The following is a 27572-nucleotide window of genomic DNA, read 5'->3' on the forward strand; positions in this document are numbered from 1 at the left end:
CCGACGAAGATTCACGAAGACGACAACAATTCTTTTTATTGCAGACACAAAATATTCATTTTTTTTTAAGTACGTACATATTACAAATACTCTCACATTTATATTTATTTATATTAATACATTTATATTCATTTTACACATCATAACGATAAAATAATTTTTACCTACCAAAATTATCACTAACTATCATTAAAATATAATATTTATTAAATTTTGTGCAAAAAAATAAATATTTATTTTCTAAAGTAGATGATCATTCATATATACTTTTACATTTCTTTTTGAATTACTATTGTTTCTAATAAAAAAAAAAAACAATTATTATCCAATTTCACTAAAATGTATACCAAATATTTGGGCATATGTTACAAGGGAGAAAGTATTAACTAATGTATAACAAAACTATTAAACCATTATAAAAAATTTCAAAATAAAGTGGATTAGTTTTAGTGTGATTTGTTTTATCGAGCCTAGTTGAGGCTATTAGTTTCGGTCAAAAATTTGCCTAGAAGGCCAGAACGCACTTGACAAATAAGACTGTGAATCCCACATTATCAAATTAAAATAAAATAAAATAAAAATAAAATGGGTTGGTGGACCAAGAACAATTGGGCCATTTTGGGCCCAACACAATCGCCATTACAAACCTTCCAAACGGCCTTTTGTCATTATTCACATCAACATAAAATAGTATACAAATAAATTTTAAAATATATAAAATATTTATTGGGCCGGGCCAATCAAGCCCATTTAGTATCCGGGCCTTGTCCGTTATCCAATCGGCCCAGACAGTTTAAAAATTGTAGACCCAACAAACCACTGTAAATAAGGGCTTTATTAATTCAAATTATTTTATACATAAATTCAAATTACATAAATATCAAAATCTCTAGTATTAATAAAATATTATTATTTTTTAATTTACTATGAAATTCCAAATGACTCAAGAAGAAGGGAATGTAAATTTTATTTTTTTGGAAATTGATTTAATTTTAATTTTTTTTTTTTTAAAGTAATTTTACTTTTTAAAAAGTGACAGAGTATATAATTTTATTTTTAAAGTGATGTAAAAATAAATAATTTAACACGTAGTTTATAAATATGAAAAATTATACTCTCTTTATTTTAAAAGAGTGTGTTGTTTTTTTATTTTCGTCTGTCTCAAAACAATTGTCTTATTTTTTTATTTAGTAATTGTGGTTTCTACTATATAACAAAACTACTCGTATTTTTCTACAATATTTATACAAATGTCACTACAATTATCTCTTTAACCTACTTTTTCAACTTTCATAAAGTAAGAACAATTTGGTCATTTACATTATATTTTATACTCACTTTCAATTTAATATCATTATTACTTAAATCTCGAGTCCTTCCCAATCAAACATCTCTTTTAGAAAAAGTGAATATAAAAAATACTCCCTCCGTCCAAACAATAAGTATACATTTACTTTTGGCGCGAAGTTTAAAAAATAATATTATTTTAATTATAGTTGGTAGGTGAAAATAGTGTAATGACATTTTTACCATTAATTTTTGGTATAAAAGTAATGATGTGATATAAAATAAGGGTATTTGTGGAAAAAAGTTGGGTATTTAATGAAAATGTTACTTTGTAATTGGACGTCCCAAAATAGAAATATGTATATTTTGTAGCTGGACGGAGGAAGTATAGAATTAAAAAATAAAATGTACTTTAAAAGTAAAAATTGAAGTTTATGCTTAGGATTAAATTCAGTTTACTTAGGTTAAATTTAATGTAATTGTAACTACTACCAAAAAATAATGTAATGGATCAAAGTTAGGAATGTCAAATGGGGCGGGTTAGCTCCAGATCTGCTCTGGACTTGGTCTTAATGGGATGGGTGCCGATCCAAAAAATTTGGTTCGAAACGAATTGTAAATTTTGAGATTTAGACTCAGCCGAGTTCGAGGCGAGTTAAGAATTTTGCTAAAAATTCGTCCCTCTCTGGACCGAATTCAAATATTTTAATAATTATTATAATTTATTTATATTTTTATACAATATAAAATATATTATTTATTTATTTAAATCAAATTTATCTTCTTGTTTATCTTATAGCTCGAAGGATTTGGGACATGACGGAGCTGAAGCCATGTTAAAGCGCATTACGGATTTTGGGTTCCGCAAAACCCGCCCCAAACCCGCGTGATAACATCCCAAAACAGCATAAGAGCAATCTATTCTACACAGGTCCGGGGGAAGACCCATTTTTAATACGGGCCGGGCCGGACCGCATTAAATATCCTACCTGCAACTTCACGTACAACTACTACGTGGTCAATCGACAGCCAAGTCAGTAAATTTCAGTGGGCCCCCATAAAATATTCTAAACGTCCAGGACTTCAAGACCAAACAAATCCCGCTCATAGATGATGAGAAATGTACACTTTGGCTCTGAGATCCCGGGACCTTCCGTAAATTAGAAAAGTAACAAGGACAATATCTGCCTGCTTTATCCTGAATCAATCTTCACCGTCCGATCCCACCGATCCTACGGCCGTCCCTTCCTCAAATCTCAAAACCATATCCACCAGAAATCACTGCACCCCATAAACTTCACCGCCAGTTCTTCTCCACTGCCTCAACTGATCGGAAAATCTCACAACAATGGCCGCCGTCGCCGTCAAAACCTTTGTCGGCCTCCGCCGGATCTCGCCGGAGAACAACGACATCCGCCTCCACAAGCCACCCGCCGGATCTACACAACACCACCGGAAATTCCGCGTAATTGCCTCAAAATCAAGCCCAAGAGTCGCCGGCCGGAACCTCAGAGTCGCGGTGGTCGGCGGAGGACCTGCAGGCGGCGCCGCCGCGGAGACGCTCGCGAAAGGAGGAATCGAAACGTACCTAATCGAAAGAAAGATGGACAACTGCAAACCCTGCGGCGGAGCTATTCCTCTCTGTATGGTCGGCGAATTCGACCTCCCGCTCGACATCATCGACCGGCGAGTCACCAAAATGAAGATGATCTCGCCGTCGAACGTCGCCGTCGACATCGGACAGACGCTTAAGCCGCACGAGTACATCGGAATGGTCCGCCGGGAAATCCTTGACTCCTACCTCCGCGACCGCGCCGCCGCCGCCGGCGCAAACCTAATCAACGGACTGTTCCTGAAAATGGAAATCCCCAACTCCAAAACGACGCCGTATCTGTTAACATACACAGACTACAACGCCAAGGCCAGCGCCGCCGGCGAGAAGAAAACTCTGGAAGTCGACGCCGTAATCGGCGCCGACGGCGCCAACTCGCGCGTCGCCAAAGGCATAAACGCCGGCGACTACGAGTACGCCATAGCTTTCCAGGAGCGCGTTAGAATCTCCGACGAGAAAATGAAGTACTACGAAAACCTAGCAGAAATGTACGTCGGAGACGACGTCTCCCCCGACTTCTACGGCTGGGTATTCCCCAAATCCGACCACGTCGCCGTCGGCACCGGCACCGTCACACACAAAAACGACATTAAAAAGCTCCAAATCGCGACGAGACTCCGGGCGCGCGACAAAATCGCCGGCGGCAGAATCATCCGCGTGGAAGCGCATCCAATCCCGGAGCATCCTCGGCCGCGGCGCGTGCTCGACAGAGTAGCTCTGGTCGGCGACGCGGCGGGGTACGTAACGAAGTGCTCCGGCGAGGGGATCTACTTCGCGGCGAAGAGCGGGCGGATGTGCGCGGAGGCGATCGTGGAAGGATCGGAGAACGGAAAGAGGATGGTGGAGGAGAGCGATCTGAGATCGTACCTAGAGAAATGGGACAGGACGTATTGGCCGACGTACAAGGTGCTGGACATTCTGCAGAAGGTGTTCTACAGGTCGAATCCGGCGAGGGAGGCGTTCGTGGAGATGTGCGCCGACGAGTACGTGCAGAAGATGACGTTCGACAGCTATTTGTACAAGAGAGTGGTGCCGGGGAATCCATTGGAGGATCTGAAGCTGGCGGTGAACACCATCGGAAGTTTGATTAGGGCAAATGCTCTGAGGAAGGAGATGGAGAAGATAACTGTATAAGAAGACTAAAGGGGCGACTACGCTGCACCGCGGTGCACTGCGCCGCCGTGTCGTTTCGTACGCTGCTGCTGCTGGCGCTGCCGCTGCCTTTTCTTTTCTTTTCCTTTTTTTTTTTTTTTTTTTAAACTAATGTAAGGTAAACGATATTTATTCGCTTATAAATTATTATTATTTTTTTTTTAACCCACACATTCCTATCCGTAATCAAATTTAAAATAGCAAAAATTAAAAGTAGTTTCATTCAAATTTTATTTTGTCATTTTTAGTATCATTCAATAAAATTTATCAAAATTAGTTTCCTTCAAAAATTAGTTTCATTCAATAAATTGAAACACCGTCGTGTTTGAATATGTGTCTGTGTTTGAATTGTAATTGCTTGAACACGGCCATGTAGCGTGCTGCTTCAAATTTTGTTACAGCCACGTCAGTATAAATCGTTAAAATTTTTAACGGTGTGATAAAAAATAATAAATAAATTTTTGAATGGGACTAATTTTGATGAATTCTTTTGAATGAGACTACTTTTGATTTTTGTTCAATTTAACCTAGGGTGTGTTTACCCGTGAGATTTGGATTTTGATTTTGAATAGTAAAATTTTGAATTGAAATAGTTTTTTTGATGTGATATAAATATGTATTGGTGTGATATTTTGAATATAAAATTTAATTTTAGTGTAATATAATAAATAAAAAATAAATATTTGATTTAATATTTTTTAGAAGGAAAAAATATCGGAATAGTAAAACATGAAATTAAATATACGCCTAGTTCTCAAGCAAAGGATTTTCCTTAAACTTGATTTACAATGTTTGAATGAGAAGGGAGGTGAATGAGTTTAGAATTATTTATAAATAATAAAATTAATATATTAAGATAAGTATTTAAAATGATGTTTTAGATATAAAAATTTTAATATTTTATGGAAAAAAATATTAAATGAAAATCGAAGATTCTAAAAAAAAAAAAAAAATTTGTTGTGCGCAACAAAACTTTGTGCTATTTCATTAAACTGTTTTGTATCTATATATACTTACATGCTCACGCTTAACAATCCTAACCAAATTGTACAACAAATAGACACAACAAGAATTTGTTATGGTCTTTTGCTTTCGGAGTGCATCAGATGTAGAATGATTGTCTCACCTAAACTTTCAAATTATTAGAAAAACAACCATTAATCATTTATCCGCAAACGAGAGTCCCCAACAGAATGAATTAATTAAAATGAAGGTCAAGATGGAATATTTGCATGTGATTGTATGTTTGAGGTGCACTTCTAAATATCTTCAATTTTGAATAATTTGCAGTAGTATAAAACTAATTTTTGACAGCCCCTCAAAATATTCATCGATATTTTGGATGAGCATTTTGGACAACAAATTATGAAACACTGGTCCAGAGAGACCTTTCGTAAGAATATCAGCAAGTTGTGCCTTGGTGGGTATGTAATCTATTTCGAACAATTTGGCTTGTATCCTTTCGCAAACAAAATGAACATCCAAATCGAAGTGCTTTGTCCGATCATAATGCGTTGGAATTTTGCTGATTTAGATCGTACTTTTATTGTCACATAGCATCTATGGTACTCCCATGCAAGCAATCTTCAATTCGCTGAGCAAATTTTGGATCCTCGTAATTTTACCAGCGCAGCTCGCCAAACCACGATATTCAGCTTCCGTGGAACTTCGAGCCATGCCTGACTGTTTCTTTGATCTCCAACTAATCAATGAACTCCCAAGGAAATGCAGTACCCAGTCACTGACCAACGTGTCTCCCAACAAGCGCCCCAATCACTGTTGTTATACCCGAGTAATGTCATCGGAGACTGATGGCAAAATAAAAGTCCTTATTCGGGTCTTGATGTAAGTATCGGATGACACAAATAGCTGCCCGCATGTAATTTTGAGTTGGGGCATGCATGTACTGTGAGAGGACCTGTATACATAGGGATGGAAATGGGTCGGGTATGGGTCAGGTCCATCCGGACCCGAGACCCGACCCGAATACACATGGTTGGACCCGAGATTCGAACTGGACCCGATTATACCCGGACCCGACCCGAATAATACTCGACAAGACCCGATGGACCCGAAATTATTTTTTTAATTTTTAAAATTTAACTTAAAATTGGACTCGAACCCGGACCTAAACCCAACATATATTAAAATTTATATATTTTATTCAAAAATATTATAATAAAATAAATAAATAAAACTAAAAACGTATTTTCAATATAATTTATATTATTAAAAATTAATTTTTTATATATAATTAATATATTAGTAATATATTAATCGGGTCCGAGTCCGGGTAGAGTCCACCATTGACCCGAGACCCGATAAGGGTACACAATACCCGACTCGGACCCGGATCCGATGCCCGTATAATTGGACCCGATCCCAAATAAATGGGTCGGGTCCAGGTCAGGTCTCGGGTCTACTCGGACCCATTGTCATCCCTATGTATACATAATATCCACACGAGTGAAGGTTATATAAATGAGCTTTACCACAAGTTGACGGAAGGCTGTACCATCATCAAGAGGCCTTGAGAAGTCTTCGGCCAGGTAGTGATTTACCTCAATGAGAGTGACATGAGATTTAGCTTCTATGCAACCATATTCCTTAAGTAGATTTGAGACAAATTTTTGTTGACACAAGCGGATGCCAATGGAGGAATGTGTGAGCTCAATCCTAAGGAAAAAACGAGGAATTCCTAGAAGTCGCATGCGAAATTTCTCTTGAAGCACCCTAATGGTTGTGTCCATATCTTCACGACAACTGCTAGCCAAAATAATATCATCCACGTAGACTAATAATATAAGAATATTAGCATTACCCGAATGTTGGACAAAGCATGATGGGTCAGAAATCGTCTGAACAAATCCCATCTTTAACAAGGTAATAGTAAACCTCGTATTCCATTATCGAAATGCATGCTTTAATCCATAGAGCACCTTCATAAGCTTCCAAACATGAGCGGATGGAATATCCTCACCAGTGAGATCAGAATATCCGTAGGGGAGCTCCATGTAAATATCTTCATCGAGATCGTCATTTAGAAATGCATTGTGGACATCAAGCTGCTCCAAATGCCAACTAAAGTGAGCTGCAAGAGCAGACACAAGACGAACAATAGTGTGTTGAAAAACATGACTAAAAGTCTCATGGTAATCAAAATCTTTGCGTTGATTATAACCTTTAGCAACAAGTCTAGCCTTATATCGTTCTAAGCTCCCTCCGGCTCTCCGGCTCTCACTTTAGTTTTAAAGATCCACTTGCATCCAATAGAAGCGCAACAAGGAGGAAGAGGAACAACCGACCATTTGTGATTCTCCTGTAAGACTATTATTTCGTCAGTCATAGCTTGTCTTCATGTTCCCGCGCCACTTTCATTTCGGACCGTGGTTCCGGACAAGAAGGGAAGCCGTAGAAATGAGATGAGAGGACAGTGCAAAGTCAAGAATAGAATTAAAAAAAAAATGAGATGGAACCTGTGAGTGCAACGAAACATCCAATACCAATAATCTGAAATGCAAATGACATGGATATGCTAATGTTTTCAAACTATTATTTATAAAATGCACTCCCTCCAAAATATTATTTTCTATTTTAGTAAAAATAATCATACACCAATATCAAAATACTATTAACTTTTATCTGAATTAAAAATATATCATTACACATATATAACAAAAATGTCAAAATTTCTTGCATACTTTCACTAACTAATAAAATACTACTCCCTCCGTCCCACATACCGTATCTGCTACACTGTAGATACGGTATTTTAGGAGGAGTGTAATTAGTAGATAATTAAGAATGTATTAGTGAAAATAATTATCCTATAATATAAATAATTATAAATTAAGATTAAGATAACTAATTAGTTTAATTAAAATTTAAAAAAAATAAATTAAAAAGTTTAAAATAAGATTAAAGTGTGTAATCATTTTCCAAAAAAGAAAAATAATATGGTATGTGGAATGGACAAAAACGGCAACGTGGACATGGTACGTGGGACGAATGGAGTATTATTTATTAATCTAATATAAAACCCCAAATACCCCTTTGAACCGAGACAGTGGGAGTATTTTTCTAAAAATATTACATTTAAAACATATTTTTTAATTTAAAATATTTATTGAAAATATATTTTTCACAAAAAATAATATAGCCAATAACTGTTGTATATTCTGCATCAAATAATTATTTTCTTCTATTATTTTTAAATTTTTCAAAATTACAAACATTTTCAAAAAATTTATTTGCTTGTTTGTGGGTTAGGAAACTGAATTTTAAGTTTTTAATTGTAAAATTTTAAATTAAAATAATTTATAATATAATATAAATATATATTAAAATATATTTTTAATGTAAAATTTATTTTTTGTGTAATATAAATATAAAAATTTAATGTGAAATTTTGATTGCGTCTAAAAGTAGGTTATTTATATAGAGTCCCATTGGATTTTTTTTTTATTGTCCATTGTGGCTCTTACAATTCTTTATTCGACAAGACTTCCAAATATACAAATTGATTTTTTCCTTCCACTTATAAATATATTTCCAAAGGTCAATGGTTTTTTTTTTTTATTTTTATTATATTTTTTTTTTTTTATTTTTATTTTTTATTTTTGTTACTTCTAATCAGGTCAATTATGTTATTTTATTTAGTTAAAGAAACTAAAAAATAATACTGTTTTAACTCAAATTACTTCTTCGTTTTTATCAATTTGTTTTTTCACGTAATTTTAAAAATATTAATATTATATTTTGATGTAATAAAAATAAAATAGAAAAATGACTAAAATAATTTTATTAGCATGTATGATATAATGATAATGATATTTGTGTAATATCTGGTAAGTTGTAAAGTTATTTGTAATATTTATGGGACGAAGGGAGTATAATATTTTACTTCATTAACGTATATATTTTTTATTTAATAAAAATAATTATATACTAATATTAAAATATTTTTAATTTATCCTTACATTATTAATGATATTATTACACTTACAATTATTTTGTACATAAAATTAAAGGACAAAAATATTAAAATTTTTTACGCACTTTTATTGACTAATAAATTAAAAATTAGTGTATTCAAGTGGGCGGAAGAAGTAATATTTTAATATAATAAACATGTAAAAAAATAAAAGTACTGTTTTTTTTTTGTATTTATGAATTTTAAAGGTTTTTTTTTTTTTGTTAATCGTTGACAAATATATATTAAAATATTTTTTTATTATTTTCTAAATTTGTAGGAGTAGAAATAATTAATTTGTACATTCAATATTTTTTAGAAGATACATTTCTCTATAAATATTATAAAAATATAATATAAATACATATTACATAATATATATAATATATATATTTTATTTACTTACAAAAAGTCAATAATCCAAAATATTATTTTTTATATTACCGAAACAATTTTTTATATCTAATACTATCTTCGTCCGACTTTAACAGTCTCATTTACTTTTTGCGTATTGATATTTGAATATTTAATTATTATATCAAAACGTAGTACAAATTAAAAAAAAGTTATAAAAATACTTTTATTAGTGTCTTATAATACTAGAACATTTTGTAAAAAAAAAATTATGCAAGTAAAAAGATATTTTTAATGTTAAGTATAATAACACAAAAGGTAAATGTGACCGTTGGAAGCAGACGGATGGAGTATAAAAAAATTCATTGAAATACTTCATTTGACTCTCTCTTTCTCATTGGAATGGTGATATTTGCTTTTTGCACGTAGATTTTTGTTGGATTGTAGTAAAAAGACAAAAATATCCTTATTAGTATAGTGTAATATAAAAGTAATGACATTTGTGTAATATATTGTAAGTTAAAAAGATATTTATTATGTTAGGTATGTAGTACAATTACTAAATTAGAAAATTGTAACTTTGTTTTGGGACGGACGAAAATAGAAAATGACAACCTTTCAACAAGGAGTATAAAAATTGAACAAACACACAATTTCACTTCTTCTTTCTTTCTTTTTTTTTTTTTTTTTTTTTTTTTTTTTTTTTTTTTAAATTATAAAGTACAATCGTCACTCAATTTATTTACTTCAATAATTGAAAATTGACCAATTTCGAATTCTATAATTAGTCCTAATGGCATTTGATATTCAAAATTAGATTCATACTCCATTAGATAGAAGTTTTTTTAATTTAAAATTTCTATAAATTTATTACTATTAATTATTAAAAATTATAAAATATTAATAGAAAAATACGTGTAATTTTCTTTCCGAATGTACTATCCGGAAGTCGAGTAGAAAAATAACTTTAGCCGATACTACGCTCAACTCTCTTTTAAAATTTGAATTTAAAATTTTCAAATTTTAAACTCAAATATTAATTTGAATTATATTTTTTTAAATATGAAATTAACACGAGTATTTTCAATATAATATTTTTAAAATTTTTTTTTTAATGATAACATTTAAAAAAATATTTTGTGTATATTTTGTGGTCACACAATATTTATATTGACCATTTGTTTTTTTGAAGAGGTATCAAAATAAAAAAAATTAAATAAAGACAAATTGGCCGAATGGAATCCTACCTTTCCCTTGTATCAACCGACATTAATGCGCTTTTCGTCACGGCCAATCCCAGCCGTCCATCCATAACTTTATCAACGGCTACGATCGTTCCTCTCAGAATCATGCTGGCCCAAAAGTAGATTCCCTTCTTTTGCTTGAGCGACTCTTATACCGTGTTTGGCCAAGCGTTTTTTTTTTTTTTTATTTTAAATTTTTAATAAATCATAAAAGATTATTATTTATTTTTTTAAATATCTATAATATATATAGATTTATTTTGTTTAATTTAGTAAATACTCGCTCTGTCCGTCACGTTACATTTAATTTTTTTGCATCATTGTATTTAACATTAAAAATATTTTTATATTCTATTAATATTATAAGATACTAATAAAAATATTTTTATTTTTTCTCCTTATTATACTATATTTTGATATAATAACTAATATTAAAAAGTTAACAAACAAAAAGTAAATATAATCCTTAGATCCGAACGAATGTAATACTCCCTCCGCCCAGCTAGATAGTATACATATTTTTATTTCGGGACGTCCAATTACAAAGTAATCATTTCATCAAATATCTCATTTTTTCCACAAATACCTCTACTTTACATCACATAATTACTTTTATATAAAAAAATTAAAGGCAAAATTGTCATTATATTATTTTTACATACCTACTGTAATTAAAATACTATTATTTCTTAAACTTCGCGACAAAAATAAATATATATTTTTTGGTTGGTCTGAGCGAGTATAATTTTTACGTACTTATAATGATATTGGCATTTTCTCTAAAATTACAATTATAAAATTTTCTATCAAGTGTATTTTTGAAGACATTCAATTAATACTCCTATATTTTTACACAATATTATCACATAATAAAATATAAAAATTCTTTAATTTGCGTGAAGTAAGGTATAAGATGTTTGTTTCTATTTATATATTCACTCCATTCCGTAGTTCAAATTTATATTTATTTTTATTTTAAATTGTAATAAAAAATATTTTTGTACGTAACATTTTGATAATTTTTACTATAAAGGCAAAATGTAACCATTATTACTTAATTCTATTAAAATAGTGTTAAAATATTTAAGCACTAAGCACACAATTTGACGACGAAAAAATATTTTTTATTAAATAACGAGTAAATATAACATTTTGAAGATGTGTCTTCATTTTGTATTTTTATTTTAATGTATATTTCAGATGTGTTTCCCTAATAGTTTGAACTTTTAGATAAGGCGGTCAATCTGGCATACTATCAGAGTTCTAAATTAGGGTTTATTGCGCTCCAACTGCGTTGCCGCCTCGTTTCGCTGTCAACTGTCGCTCACCGGACGACACCGTCACCACCACCGCCTTCGTCTCGTCAAGACCACCTAGCCCCCAAAGTTTCGTCGCTGTCGGCGGCGCGTTGCGTCTCCACGCACTAGTGATGCAAATTGGCGTTGGAAGCCTATTTTCGCTGCCACCTTCCCGCCACGTGTGACAGCACGTCTGGCGGTTTCCAGCCGCCGCCTTCGGTTTCAATCCCCGCTGTCCTGGTATAGTCATCTGATTTGAATTCATTTTGCGAATGTTATTGGGTTGGTTAACTCAGTTTGATTATTTTTTGCATGCAATACTATTTTTTATCTTCTCACTTCATAATATGACTTTTAATATGGATCGTGTGGACAGTTTCAGAATTATTGTTCTACTTTCCGGTAATAATGATGATTTGTGGGCTGAATCTATAAAAAACTTCTTGAATGCTAGAAGATTATGACGTTATGTTACTGATATTTTAATGGACCGGTTGCTCCTAATGTTACTTTGCGGTGCCTCTCACCAATAAGGAGCTAATGAATTATCGGAAAGCCTTGAATGATTGGGATAGTAAAACTAACATTATTTTTACTTGGATTCGGAATACTTCTTCCAAGTCCATTCAGATCCATCTGCACCGCATGGACACTGCCAAAAAAGCATGTAATTATTTGTGTATCGATATCAAGCCGCTTGGGCTATGCATTATTATCAGTGTATCTGGTCGTTGAATGCACTGACACATCACCCGGGCCAGGATATAAATGAGTTCTTTTCGACAGTACAGTATGTGAAATCGCATTGATGAAGTAGATAAATAGATCGAGCACTTTCGGTTGATTCAACACTTGATGAAACTTGGTCCAAAATATGAGTCTGTGCGTGCTTCTTTGCTTTATCGCCATTCCTTGCCTTCCTTGGAGACAACGATCAAAACGATTGTGGTTGAGGACATTCGTCTCAAGATGCTCAAGGCTCCTACATTGATTCGGCTCCTCTACTCCTCGTTGCAAGGATACTCGCACAGATGTCCGACCATCTCAATTTGATAAATATCGCAGTTGTCCGAATGCTGATCATTTTTTTATTCACTACCCTAAGATTGAGTGTCGCTACGGTCATCAGAATGGCCACACATCTATCCTAATTGTCCCAAGAATTTGAAGTTTGGTTAGTTCTCTTCTTCCGGCTTTTCCTCTACCATTGTTGCTACCACTAGCATATCACAGCCGTCTCAGCCGCCTCCCACTTTTGAGGACTTGCGTCACATGCTCACTCAGGTCCTATCAGTCCATCATTCTTTAGCATCAACATCACAATACATAATATCAGAGCCCTAAGATCTCGAGTTTAAGTCTCACCGTCCCCATTTTGGCATATACATGTGCAAAATTCGCATATCTTTCTTTGCACCTGAGAGGGCGTATTGAGGACTCCGTTTGCAAATAAATAATTATGAATATATATATTGTTATATATTATGTTAATATGTATATATATATTTATATTTTTTATTATATTTACGAAAAGTGTACTATAAAAAAAATTCAAAATGAATAAATCTTTTATACTTGTATTTTATGTTAAATTATACTAAACTCGTTTTGTCTGGCTATCTATATTGTATTCGTATTTAAATTTAATTGAAATTATACTCATTTTGTTGTGAAAAATGTCACTGAAAAAATATTTAGGTAACAAAAATTCTATATATAAAAATATATTTTATTTTAAAAAATACATAGTGTAAATAGTAGGATGGAAGGTTCGAGACAAAAGAAATATATATTATTTAATAAACTTAAATAAATAATTATACTTTATTTAATTTAAATTCATACTATATTTATTTGAATTTTTTTAATGTGAGAAAAATTAAAAAAAATATTTTTAAAAAAAATTTAAACGTGATTTTTTTTTTTTAATTAAAAACGATATAAAAAAAAACCAAACAGTGACTATAATAATTCGAAATCCAACAAATATGCTAGGCAAACAGAGCCTACCATTTCTGACTCTATTTGTGTGTATATATGTGTATATATAAATGCACATGTGGTGTATGTATAGGTTTTAACGAAAGCTTTCGGCGGAGGACGACAGGAAACCCCTCTCGAGAGCTTCACATTTCTCCGGTGTTTTCCGCGTGAAAAGTTTCCTTAGAATAACCGACGAACCTTCGGTGACCCTTCAAAATCGTTCACCAAACTTCGAGGATTTCACGCCGGAAGGTACGCACGCTATTGTATTTTTATATTTAGCTGTTTTTTGAGATTCTGTTGAAAAGCTGCGGTGAACAGTTGCGGAGATTTGGAATTTATTCGCTCTGTTTTAGTTTGTAGATCTGACGCATTATATGTGGTTTTCCGATTAATGGTTGATTAATTATCGGTAATTTTTTCGCGTGTCGATGGCAATCGCTCCTTGTTTATCTCTTGATTTGGATGTTTCGCGACAACTGGCTGTAGATCTGGAAGTACTTTTTTAATGAAATCAAATCTGAGTTTTGCTACCAGCTGCTGTATTTTCGTGGATAATTATTTATGGTTTCGTTACAGATGAAATTGTGAAGATCTTTTATCTTTTCAAAAATTTCTTATCTGATTTCATCTGTTAATCGGTGTAATGTTTTGGTAGTTCACTGGTTTCTCTGTTATTTGATGATTAGGGTATGAGGATTGAGTTTGCAGGTTTAGGTTGAATTTTGATTGATTTTTCTCGCCACTTGTTAGGAAGAAGAAAAAGTTTCAGATCTTGGATTTAAGTCCTCGAATATCTGTTGATGTATAAAATTAACTGTAATCAGCAATAGTTTCAGATAGAACATTTTGCTAAAATTGATATGTTGTTATCTGCCATTAAACTGCATATATGATAATATGAAGCTTCTTTTCAGAGTAGACATTATCAATGTTACAAACAAATTTTACTTGTCGTAATATTAGAGTTGACAATGGGTCGATTTGTGTCGAGTTGAATACATTAAATAGGTTAAATCACTCAACCCTAATCCGATCCGTTTATTATCATGTTGGATTCGTGTTCATCTGTTTATTGTCTTGGCGGAGTCGTATTGACCCGTATACATAATCGGGTCAAAATCCTTTATCCAAATCCAATGTTTTTTGTCCGCAGGTTGCCTAATTATCAAAATTAGAATTATTTTACATATACAATAAATATATTAATTAATATTAATATATTATAATCGGATTGTCGTGTCAGATTCGAGTTGAGGGCCTCAACTTTAACCCGACCCATTTATTATCATGTCGTGTTCGTATCAATCTGTATACATAATCGGGTCAAAGTCTTTAACCCAAACCCAATTATTTTACGTCGGGTTATTGTGTCGTGTCAGGTTTTGTCAGCTCTACGAAACATGTAATCACTTTCTTTATATGGTGAGTCTTGAAATCAATTATCAAGATCTGAATAATACTCAAATGAGCATTCAAGATTTCCATTTTTGTCTAGTTGGAAGATTATTTGTGCATAACATAAATAGTCAGTTGCTCATATTCGACGTCTTTCTTTTGTAGTCCTCAGACGTAATCGATATTTTGTAATTTCTGTAGGTTCCGAGATGGCCGCAACATCAGCAACCACTTTTTCGATTGGGTCGACCGCATCCACGCGCCCGAGCATCACCCGTCTCACGCAATCAAAGGCATTAGGCTTCAAAGTCGACGTAAAAAACAACCTCAAGAGTTTCAGCGGCCTCAAGGCGTTCTGTGAATCGGAGTCGACATTCTTAAGCAGTGAAAGCTGTGCAGCCCTCAAGCGTACTTACCGTCGCCGAGCGCAAAACCAGAGCAACCGCGCCCCCAGCTGTGTCCAGCCTCAGGCGTCCTACAAAGTGACGATTCTCGGTGCCGGCGGTGGCATCGGCCAACCTCTGTCCCTCTTGGTCAAAATGTCGCCGCTCGTCTCCGCGCTGAATCTCTACGACGTTGCGAACGTCAAGGGAGTCGCTACCGATCTCAGCCACTGCAACACGCCGTCTCGAGTGTCGGATTTCACGGGCGAATCCGAGTTAGCAAATTCTTTGAAAGGCGCCGACGTCGTCGTCATTCCCGCCGGCGTTCCGCGCAAGCCGGGCATGACCCGCGACGACCTCTTCAACATCAACGCCAACATCGTGAAAACCCTCGTCGCCGCCGTCGCCGACAACTGCCCCGACGCGCTGATTCACATCATCAGCAACCCGGTGAATTCGACTGTCCCTATCGCCGCTGAAGTTCTGAAGCAAAAAGGGGTTTATGACCCGAAGAAGCTCTTCGGCGTCACGACCCTCGATGTCGTCAGAGCGAACACTTTCATCGCTGAGAGGAAAAACCTACGGCTCGTCGACGTTGACGTCCCCGTCGTCGGTGGCCACGCCGGAATTACCATCCTACCCCTGCTGTCGAAAGCGAAGCCGCCGGTTACGTTAACTGACGAGGAAGTGCAAGAGCTGACGGTGAGGATTCAAAATGCCGGGACGGAAGTCGTCGAGGCGAAGGCTGGGGCCGGGTCGGCCACACTATCAATGGCGTACGCGGCGGCGCGATTTGTTGAGTCGTCACTCCGCGCGCTCGATGGGGACGGCGACGTCTACGAGTGCGCGTTTGTGGAGTCGAACGTTACGGAGCTCCCGTTCTTTGCGTCGAGGATTAAGCTTGGGAGGAAAGGAGTCGAGGCGGTGATATCGTCGGAGCTCGACGGGTTGACGGATTACGAGCAGAAGGCATTGGAGGCGCTGAAACCGGAGCTGAAATCGAGCATTGAGAAAGGGATCTCTTTCGTTAAGAAGCAGCTTGTGGCTGCGTAAGGGTAATAAAAATGGAATCTTGAGTTGAAAGATTGTGCTTTTTTCCTGAGGAAGAATAACAACAGCCACGCCGGTGAAAGGTGATATTTGATTTACGTTTCAGTTTTGTAGTGACTTATTGATGATTTGAAGGCTTGGTATTGATATTGAAAGTGCTTTTGTTATAGCATAACAAAAACGCAAATACTAATTGGTTTAGTGTATCATATCCATTGGTGCGTTTACTTGATTTTGGGTTTGGCTTTTTGTTTTGGATATGGTATTTTATGAAAAAAAATAATATACTCCAAATTTGTCATTTTTTATTTTTGTCCGTTCCAAAACAAAGTTATTATTTTCTAATTTAGTAATTGTACTACCTACTTAACATAATAAATATTCTTTCAATTTACACTATATTACACAAATGTCATTAATTTTATATTATACAATACTACTAGGGGTATTTTTGTGTTTTTTTTATTACAACTTATTATAATATTAATATTTAAAAATTTACGCTAAAAAAAGTAAACGATAACTTTGCACCGAAATTTATGTGCAAATGCAAAAAGTAACCAACAACTTTGCACCGGAACGAAAGGAATATTTCTTACGTGGATTGTGATTGTTGCTTATTAAAATTTTTATATGATTTGATAATCTGCAACCTTTATTCTTATGATTTTACCGTCATTGAAAATAGTTGTAAATTCATTGAAAATTTTAAGACATGATTGGTTTGTTTTTTATTTGTATTTTGTGAGGGGTTATTTTTCATATTTAATTTCTCAAAAAAATATTTAATATAAATATTATTGTTTATATTATTTTTATAACTTACATACAAAAATTCAAATCAAATCACTAAACAAACAAACCCTATGTTGTTTCCAAAACATCACGTTAAAATCATTGTTCATACCAAAACTAAATTCCAAAAAAATACACAGTGGCGACAAAATTGAGATAGAGGTAGTAAAATGAAATAATTTGTACTTCATTAAAAAAACAGAGGCAACATTTTCCCGCACCGAAGAACAAATAATGATCTTCAACAAAAGAGAAACTAAAATAGAAGTTCTACTCATGTCGATTGCGTAGTTAAGTTAGAACACGGAATATATAACAAACACGGGAGACGTGATCAGTGTAAACTATAGTAGGACGACGCAAACATCAAGTCATAGCACCCTTCTTTACAAAAGCATGTCGGAATTCCCCTACATAACGAAGAAAAAAAAAAGGCATTTTACCTCAAACAGTATGTAAAAGTGCTCAATAGTCGTCATCATATCTGTAGGTGTCGTTGTAGAATGTGTAATTGCTGCTCCTTGAAGTGCTCTCCCTCGACTGTACGACCGAACATAATGTAAAGCAAATTCGACTAATATATGCGGAAAATAGATTAAGGGCAGTTAAACAATAATAACAATGGTAAATTATATAATATACACCGCATCTTTGTTTTAACCTAAATAGTTAAAATGCTTTGTGTAAATTTTATTGTATAGTTCACATTCGTGTTACTGAAAAATGCACATATAACACAAATACGATCAACATATTCTCTGTAACTTAATGGTGAATTATGAAATAAAATTTTATGGAACATGTTTCTTTTTCACTTATGCAATTCTCGTAGTTCTCCGCAAAAATTTATTCTCTTTTCACAAAATCTATATTTGTTTTTCTTTTTCGTTTATCCACCAAACATATACATTTTTCGTTTATACACTCCCTAATTTACACTGTTCAAACATTATACTTACACCTCGTCAACTCAACTATACACTTCCCAAAATACCCCATTTTATGCCACAATAAACTAATATAACATTATATTCAGTAAAATTCAATTTCAGCTCATACAAATATATTTTTCGTGGATGGAAAAAGTACTATTTTTTTCATAAAATATCACATTAATTTACTATTTAAAAAAAATGCAAAGAGAACATTTCCTTTACGTGCATAAATGAAAGGGTAAATTATATAACATTCCATTTTGTTTTAATAAAAATGCATAATAGTGATTTATTTATTTCGTGAAACTCCGTAGTGTTAATGTAAAATTCGCACGAAACATCATTTTCATCCCAAATAAAGATTATTTAAAATATTTTGCGTTTTTTATTTGTATAAAACTTGCGTAATTTAGGCCTTTATTATAATCAAACATTAGCTTTGGACAAAGAAGATATTTCGTGCAAACTTTACATTAACACAAGGATTTCACGCAATAAATAAAACAGATGATATTTTGTGCATTTTTACTGAAATACAAAAAAGTGATATAATTTACCTTTAACTGAAAAAACAAATGTGATGCAAATATATTACCCTTACAATAATAATAATGCTATAGCATACCTTGTGAATCATTTTCTCGAAAGCTTCGGATCCATTTTCTTGGATATATTTTTCTGCGGCTGTCAGAATGTCGTCAGGTTTGCTGAAGATATCCTTCTTCCTCGGAACATACCAGATGTTAACACTCTTCTGCCGAGTGACCAGGTATGGCCGAACAAAGTGCTCGTACACATAAGCAGCTCCACTGAAGTACGGTATGACTAACCAGCAGGTGAAAATCAGCTTCGTGTATGACCAGAACGGTAGCCTGGAGGCACGCACATAGATTTCAGATAATCACAAGCTTTTAACAGCACCAAAAGGTTCGCATCACAGACTACGTAATAGAGAATTATAAAAATACTCTTCATAAAATGGCACATTCGATCCCACAAAAAGTGATCGTTTCAATTTCTTGATCCACTAGTGACGAAAAATCGAGTCTTGGCCAAAGCTTATAAAGAGATCACTTCACACTTGTTGAGAATCAAGGGTCTGTTCTGTTTAGGATTTTTTTTTAAAAAAAATTTCTTTGTTATGCAATCATCACGATATCTTATAATAATACATTATTTTTTCTTACAAAACATTACATCAAACCCTAAACATAATCCCAAACACCCTAAGATCTCGGAATTGCTCCCCTTTATTATCAGTCTATCCATCTATTGTAGTTCATGTTCTCTCTTCTATACAAAGGTGTGTTAACTTTGTGGGATGAGATTATAATACATAGGGCTATTTTAATGGATTATATAATCACACGATAAAACAATATAATGTTTACTATAGTGGATTATTATATAAATTTATTATTTTTTAATCAAAATATCCATAATTATATGATTAAACTAATACTACATTAACTATTAATAAAAGACAAAATAGTCTTTTTAGCATCAAAACTACTTAATATTATTTAATCCTACTTAGAAGAGAATGAATAATCCTTAATTATGCTGCTATAGCTTCACTTAATTACGAACTATAATAATATATAGTAAACATATGATTAAGTTGAATAAAATAATATTATATTACCATAATAATCCAAAGTAAACACACTCAAACTGTATAGGAAGAACTATAATCTATAAAAAATGCACAAGTTTCGCATAGCATCAAACTTTTGCTCCATAAGACTCCAAATTATTTTTGTGAAGGTCAAAAACTTAATGATGAACAATTTATCAACAGCAACAAAGGAAAATTCATAGGATTTGGATCTTACTCGAAATCCTCCAAAATGGTACACATTATAAGCATTTTCTAAAATTCGGCTCCGTTTGTTTGTGGGTTTTCAACCCGAACCTTACTATTCACTAATTTTTCCACTCTAAAAAAATATTAAATTAAACATCCATGTTTTATTTTTTCATATTACTATAAAAACTAATCTACATTCGAAACATTAAATCAAACAATATCTGAATATATAGCATCAACCAACTATTTCAAAATTTAGTATTGAAAACCCAACTCCCAAACTGTCAAACAAACATCGAAGAATTGATCAAGGCCAACCACACAGAAATAAGGCATCAATCCAATAAAACCCTCTCATCTCAACATCGAAAATTAGAACTAAATTAGACAAGAACTCACCATTCGATAAGCTTTGCAAATGTAAGCTCAAAAAGGGTGATCATGGAGTAAAGCACCCAATAGGTAAGCCATTGCTGATCATCAACAGGCGATTTCGTCTCGATCGCCCTAATCGATGCATATCTTCCCAATACATCAAAAGGCAGCCACAATTAACCAAATTACAAACATTTATCAATAAATCACAGCTGCAAAAACTTCAAATTTACCATAAAATTAAGAGCAAGCAATTGAAATACGATGAAAAAACAGAGCCAAACTTACAGAGGATAAACAAGGCTAACCACCGGTCTGCAAAAAAACGCCCAAAAAACATAATTATTTCACATAACAATTCTCACAATTCAAAATCAACATTCTCTAATTTCAATTCACATTTCCCATTATCCAAATTAAGATAGAAAACTGAAAAAACACCACCGCTAAAATTAGGGATTGACCACAGCCAAAAAAACCCTAAAAATCGGGCCAAAAATTGACTAATTGAACAGTTAGAAGCCAAATAGGAGAAACTAAGATATGATACCCAGCAAGAACGTCGAAATTTTTGGCGAGAACTTTGAGGAAGCTCGCGGCTCCAGATCCGCCCATTTTTTCTGAATAATCAAACCACAAAATTAACCGCCGCGGTCAGAGGAATAAAAATGGCTACTGATTAGATCAGAAGTTGAGAAATGGGTGGGAAGGTACCTGGTTGGTAAAAATGATTGATCACAAGAGGTGTGGTGTAGGTAGTCTGAGAGTAGAATGAAGTTCGTTCACAGAGAAGAATCGAATCAAGACTGGAAGAAAGATGACGAAGGCAGATCGACAAGTGCTTCCACAAAATAACGAAGGCTTGCTGAGTAAGCAATTTCTACTTATTAAAATATTCTCTATATTTCTATATATAGAGAATATAAATAAATAAAAATTAAAAAATAAATATGGTATAGAATTGGATTTTAAATACATTATTTTATTTTATTTTTTTTAAAAAAATATATCAAATTAATTATTAATTTTTTATTTTTTATATTATATTAAAAATTAATTTTACATTCAAAATATCAAATCTACACCTATTTATATCACATCAAACAATTATTTAAATTTAAAATTTTTACTATTCAAATCTCAATTTCAAATTCAAACTCAAACAAACGTACGTGTAATTTTTATATTTTTTGCTTTTATAAATAAAAATATTTTAATATTGGTAGGATTATATGCTTCTGAGTTTTAAATAAACCATAAAAAACAGTGAAATGAATACATTGATCTGAAAATATTTATATTTATATTAAAATTATATATTTTTAAAATTAATTTAAATAAAAATATATCAAAAAATATATATATAATTTTAGATATAAATAACATTTTCCTTGATCCAATTGAATGCATCTTTAGGTTCTTGCAATAGAGATTTTAAATATATATATATATATAGATATATCACATGTGTGTTTATTTTGTATTTCAGTTTGAAGAAATATTTATATATAAAATATTATAAATTGTGTATATAATATAAAAATAATGAACGAGTGTAAAATATATTAATTTATTGAAAAATTATATTCAAATTTTTTTTTTCAAAATATTTTGGAATTTTATGTAATTGTTTTTTTTTAAACATCGGATAGTCTCACACTTTCTAATAACTCTTAGTTTTAAATCATAAAAGAATATATAATTAAAACTTTTCAAACAAATTTGAATTATAAGAAAAATTTATGTACATTTTACTGGACGAAGAAAATAAAGTTAATAATATTTTGATACGATGAATAAAATATTTTATTATAAACTAATTATATATAAATTTAAGTAAACAAAAGAAATGATTTTTCTAAACAAATTGTAATATAACTTTGAAAGAATTTTAAAATAGTCATAGACTATGGTTGATATAATATTAACAAATATTGAATAAAAAAAATTATAGTGTAAAATTTTAAATAAATATATATTCAAAAATTATTATTTATTTCTATTAAAACCACCTATTCTATCAAATAAGCTTACAATTCATAACGAAGGGAATATACTTTTATTTTAATTTGAGATGAAAATTATTATTTAATTTGATGCATATGGTAGAAAATAGTGTGTTAAAATAATATTTTGCATGATTGTTTATAAAATAATATTTTAAAATATTATTGAATAAAATTTCAAATACAAAGCAAACAAGCTATTTATTTTTCATACAAAAATATTTTAGGGTGTTTCTTTTATCATATTTGATCAAATTTTTACCTTTTACTAAATTTTTTATTTTTTTTAGAAAAATATCAAATTAAATATCTTATAGATATTAAAAATTAATTTTGCGAGCTTTGTTTAGAAAGAGAAAGTGTTGTTCGATACTCTCACCCTAGTCCATCTATCCTCCATGTTTTGAATGACTATTTAGCACTTTAACTTGTCAGAGATCTTGCCGGAGATTGGGAGAATCGGAGTTCTAACCGAAGAAAATGATCAAACTCTGAGCAATTTTGTTCTGCGATCGTTGTCAATATGAATTTGTGATAACTTGAAAATTGTGGAGAGAATTTTCAAGGTAGATCATTATAGAGGTGTGAGTTGAAGGAGTTTTTCTTTTTTTAAAAACTCCAAAATTTTCTATATAAAGAAAGCTTGTGCTCGGGTCTTTTTTTCATTTCTACATCACGGCCTTATAAAGATTTACCTATTAACACGGTCGTGTCATTACACTTAACTTTGCGAAATCATAAACAAAGCTATTTCAAAATCTCAATATTATCTTGTGTTGCAAAATTATTTCTTATTTCAATTGTAGGGTATTATCTTTATTGAATAATAATTCATCGGTAGCTTTACTCGTGCCTTGAAATATTTTTTCTCTTGCTTCAAATGCATGTTTCTCATAATCCTATGATTTGTTATTATCAACAATGAGAAGGATTTCAATGTCGATCTCACCACGAGACCACATCAAAGGCCTTTGCCTCTTAAATGCAGCACAAATCTGGCTACTAAAGCTACTGGAATTCTCGATTAGATCGTAAGATCTGATGTTGACGTAGACTGCTATGTGTTGCCAACCGTTTCCCCTAACAATCCCGGAGAAAGCTATTTCGAAGCCATCCATGATGATGCAAAGTGAGAGAAATAGGGAAATTTGATTCACATAATCAATGACTTCGTATTCGTGATTGTATGATATCCGAACACATGTTGACAACTTAATACAATTGCGCTTGCTGCAATGCACTCTGCAACACTATGTAGAAGATTGTTTGGGCAGTTTTTGGTCGCGTTGCTCCTAGTTCATTCGATATCTGAGTGCTTGCAGTCGCTTCAAATGAATTGGGTATGTGATAATGGAGCGACATGGCCATAAAACAAATGGACAATACAGATGTCTCAAGCTATCCGTAGCAGCCCATAGAGTAAAACGATAATTTCATAGGACCATCACGCCAAATAAATCATCAAGGCTTCCGAAATGACCAAAGATTAAAATGGTCTTATAGTTAGAAAAACCTCCCGTGAGAAAGAAGCCCAATGTGTTTTCTTATAGGATGAAGAATATACCATATAAAGCCCAAGAATAAATGCATTAAACCAATACGATATAGCAATTGAAAGGCTAACGTCTGCACTCCCTAATTTAAGCTGGAAAATAAATGCCCAACAAAGAGGCAGATGGAAACACAGAGTAACTACTGTGCTTAGAAGCATCAGAAAGATCATACTTTGAATCTACAAATATCGAACCAATGTTTGATATATCACATATGGGAATAGTGAAGGGATCAACCACATCACATATTTTCCTGCCTCGACTAAAGTAAAAGGGTCATGGCTAACAAATATAAATAGTTTGTTGATATATATCCACAGAATAGAGATGAGGAAAGCCACAAAACATAGACATATAATGCCGGTTAATGTGTATATCCCAACTCTTCGGTATTGTTGTGCTCCATATGCCTGTCTACATAGAGTTTCCAAAACAGTGGTCATACCAAAGATGATGTTGTAGCCGGTGACATTAGCGATGGAAGCACTGGAAAAAGAGAGCTTGCCAAGATGGCCGAGCATAATAACAACAAAATGCACAGAAGGTACTGCGAAACCGTAACCACCAGCATTGGAAACGATATGCTATTAACCTTATTCATCTCCGCCCAATCAGAATCGAATTGAGGCGCCTCGTTCCTTTTTCCTTCGGCAGCAACAACGGTGCTTCACACTCCTCTATTTCCATAGGTGCGAGGCTAAATGGAAAGGAGGAAGTAGAGTTGCATAGGAAAGGAAATGCGGAATTGCAGGCGACACTTCACTTTCTATTCCGAGTTGTGGTTATTAGGTTTTGTAATCAAGGTGGATTATAGTAAAACTTTTAATGGATTGAAATCCCCGGATGTAGGTTGGTTTATAACCGAACCATGTTACCAAACACCTTGCCTCATTTACTATTTTGAAAGTTTAAACTTATATCGTTAGAAGTAAGTTGTTATAACTATGATATAACAATATTTCAGAAGTTTGCCCTATTTTAAGTGTTCCAAGGAGTTTTGGCGGAATACTCATTCGACATTAATATTTTCCTTGTGAGAAAATTATGGCCCGTACCTGATTTGGAGGAGACCCAAGAGGTGGAATGGTTGGTTTTCATGGTTGTGGCCGTGTTCGTGGTAGAGGTCGTAGTGGTCTACGTGGCTGTATCAGCCTTGTCCTTAATCCTGGTGAATTTTTCGGACTTGTTCTTCTTGTTGATCCCATTACCACTATTTCTGCCATAGAAGAAGATCGTCCATAACAATATGATGAAAAGTTGTTGCTGGAACTATTCTGTATATACTTGGTAGTCAACTGATGTTCTAGAGGAAACAATTTCAAAAGCTCCAGTGGGAACTCATGCAGATGAAGTTGGTGTTGTTGGTGTTATGAAATCGACGTTGCTGATGTTAGGGATGTTGAGATTGAAGATACTAGAAATATTTTTTATGAGCAAGTTATTATTGAAAATGATGCAAATGGTGTTCCTAATGAACGTATTGTTACTGCACCATTGTTCAACAATCTAAAAGTGGTGAAGTTTCTGACGATGAAAGGATCAAAACAAATGTTAATCCATCTGAGGCGGTTGTAGAAGCGCATGTCCCATTCACACTGATGCTCTTGGTGCCGAAGAAAAATGTACAAATTTTGATTATAACAAATCTGCCTCTAATGATAGTCTCAATTCCATTATAGACAGGGCTATGGATAGCCTCTCTCCTCAACAGGAGGAAACACCTACAGACAAGTCAAACCCCCATTTGGAACATGAAGCTCATCAATCTGTTCGTCGTGAGGAAGAAAGTGAGGAAGTTGTGGTCACACAAGAATCACAATTGGTGAAAAGAGAAACTGAGAATTCAAAAACTCATTCCTCATTCTCAAGAAAGGAAGATTGACAAGAAAGAAGCCTATTATCGTGGCTCATGGAAAATCTGGAAAAAGACTCAAGCGCACTACTTTGAAGGAAAGATCAAAACTAAGAAAATCAAAGTCTCGGAAACAAGACGAAGGGTCCCATCCAATTTCTACAGACCAGACAATGGATATCACTCACTTTGATGATTCCGCTGAGGGTTTTGAGTATGATGTTGTAGCAAATCATGGGTTCGTAGCAGATACACATTTAAAAAATCGTGTTCATGTTGAAGTTGGACTCTCTGAATATTTGTAGGAGAAATGAATACTCTATTGGGTTGTAAGCATCAAAAGGTATAGTCTCAAACTTGTAAAAGAGTTTTATGCTAACATTTCTGTCAATATTTTGAACGATGGAACCCTCTAGTTCCACAGGGCTTACGTTCATAGGAAGGTGTTTGAGTTGAGCCCTCGTGTTATCAACAAGTTATTGCAGTTACCTCTTGACAACTCTGAAGAACTTTTATTCATATTGCTTAAAGAATTAAACCGAAATGTTGCATTATATATCTCTGCCAGAAAGTCGAGGGACTTTGGCAGAAAAGAACTCACAACAACAGAACTTACAATGAAGTTCCAATACCGATTCCATTTATGTGCATTGAACGTGTTTTCCACAAACAATGCATCCAACATCAGCTCATAAATGGGTCAACTATTGTTTTCTATTGATAAGTTATGTTCCAACATCAATTTTGGTTTTCTGGTAATGGTAAAATACACCATAGGTCCAAAATTAAAAGCTACCAAATACCTTGCCATGATCTCCCTTCTTTTGAAAGAAAATGGGATTGTGCTCAAACCAAGTGAGGATGTGGTTCAGATTGGCTTCTTCAAGTTGAAGACAAATCTTCAAAAGCTTCACAACGACATCATAGAGAACACCCCCTTGGACGTTACTAATCAGCTTATGAAAACGCGTTGTTCACTCCTTGAGGTAATGTAGGAAAAACTGACTATCAAAGTCACTTTGGGTGACCATCGACAAAACATCTCCCGTGCAATCACTCTGCTTCCGAAAGATGCCTCTGAACTTGCTGATGATGAGGCTTTGGAGTCTTTTTAGTTCTTGGAGCCCGTTCGGATGTTTTTGGCATCTGCTCCTCTGATGAGGAAAGATGTGCAAGAAAGGGGGAGCTATGGAGTTTTTGTTGCTGATATGTTGCTATTCGTTTGTTGAACTTGTTGTTTGTGTTATTGTCTTGTTGCTGAAATGTTTATGGGTTGGATGTAATCACAATCATTGTAATTCAAAAGGGTTGTCACATTTATCTTTTATTGGTCTGTAATCAAATTTTAAACTTATCTTTTGAAGTATTAAAGTATTTGGTTAGGTGTGGAAGATTTTCTTCTGCACATTGAACGTAGTCCCATATGCATAAAAGAGAGAATATAAAAAGAATAATTTTTCCCATTATTTGTTTTGGCATATGGGTATAACTCACTCCTACAGACATTATTGTC

At 33.4% G+C, this 27572-nt stretch overlaps 3 protein-coding genes and 1 pseudogene across 4 annotated transcripts; 2 read left to right on the forward strand and 2 right to left on the reverse strand.

Moving 5' to 3' along the window:
• The first annotated feature begins 2400 nt into the window (after nt 1-2400).
• LOC127241071 (geranylgeranyl diphosphate reductase, chloroplastic) lies at nt 2401-4216 on the forward strand. Its single transcript, XM_051259960.1, has one exon. It carries the CDS (start codon nt 2636-2638, stop codon nt 4031-4033), a length of 1398 nt encoding a protein of 465 aa, XP_051115917.1. The 5' UTR covers nt 2401-2635; the 3' UTR covers nt 4034-4216.
• Nucleotides 4217-13979: 9763 nt separating this feature from the next.
• LOC127240918 (malate dehydrogenase, chloroplastic) lies at nt 13980-17078 on the forward strand. 2 transcript variants are annotated; one of them, XM_051259770.1, is made up of 2 exons: nt 13980-14154; nt 15502-17078. In XM_051259770.1, the coding sequence occupies exon 2, from the start codon at nt 15510-15512 to the stop codon at nt 16734-16736; it is 1227 nt and encodes a 408-aa protein (XP_051115727.1). In that variant the 5' UTR covers nt 13980-14154; nt 15502-15509; the 3' UTR covers nt 16737-17078. The 2 variants fall into 2 exon arrangements, with proteins under 2 accessions (XP_051115727.1, XP_051115728.1); XM_051259771.1 differs by lacking the exon at nt 13980-14154 and adding an exon at nt 14176-14314 and having other exon boundaries at nt 15502-16965.
• A 701-nt stretch (nt 17079-17779) lies between these two features.
• LOC127240919 (HVA22-like protein a) lies at nt 17780-21524 on the reverse strand. The gene is made up of 6 exons (XM_051259772.1): nt 21363-21524; nt 21199-21268; nt 20937-20963; nt 20673-20795; nt 19089-19335; nt 17780-18068 (listed from the first exon to the last, which is right to left on the reverse strand). Exons 2-6 carry the CDS (start codon nt 21261-21263, stop codon nt 17994-17996), a joined length of 537 nt encoding a protein of 178 aa, XP_051115729.1. The 5' UTR covers nt 21264-21268; nt 21363-21524; the 3' UTR covers nt 17780-17993.
• Nucleotides 21525-23615: 2091 nt separating this feature from the next.
• On the reverse strand, nt 23616-25305 carry LOC127241006 (protein DETOXIFICATION 8-like; annotated as a pseudogene).
• Between the last annotated feature and the right edge of the window lie 2267 nt (nt 25306-27572).

The sequence above is a fragment of the Andrographis paniculata genome, unplaced genomic scaffold (genome assembly GCF_009805555.1).
Source record: "Andrographis paniculata isolate CXL003 unplaced genomic scaffold, ASM980555v1 Contig80END, whole genome shotgun sequence".
Lineage (NCBI taxonomy): Eukaryota > Viridiplantae > Streptophyta > Magnoliopsida > Lamiales > Acanthaceae > Andrographis > Andrographis paniculata.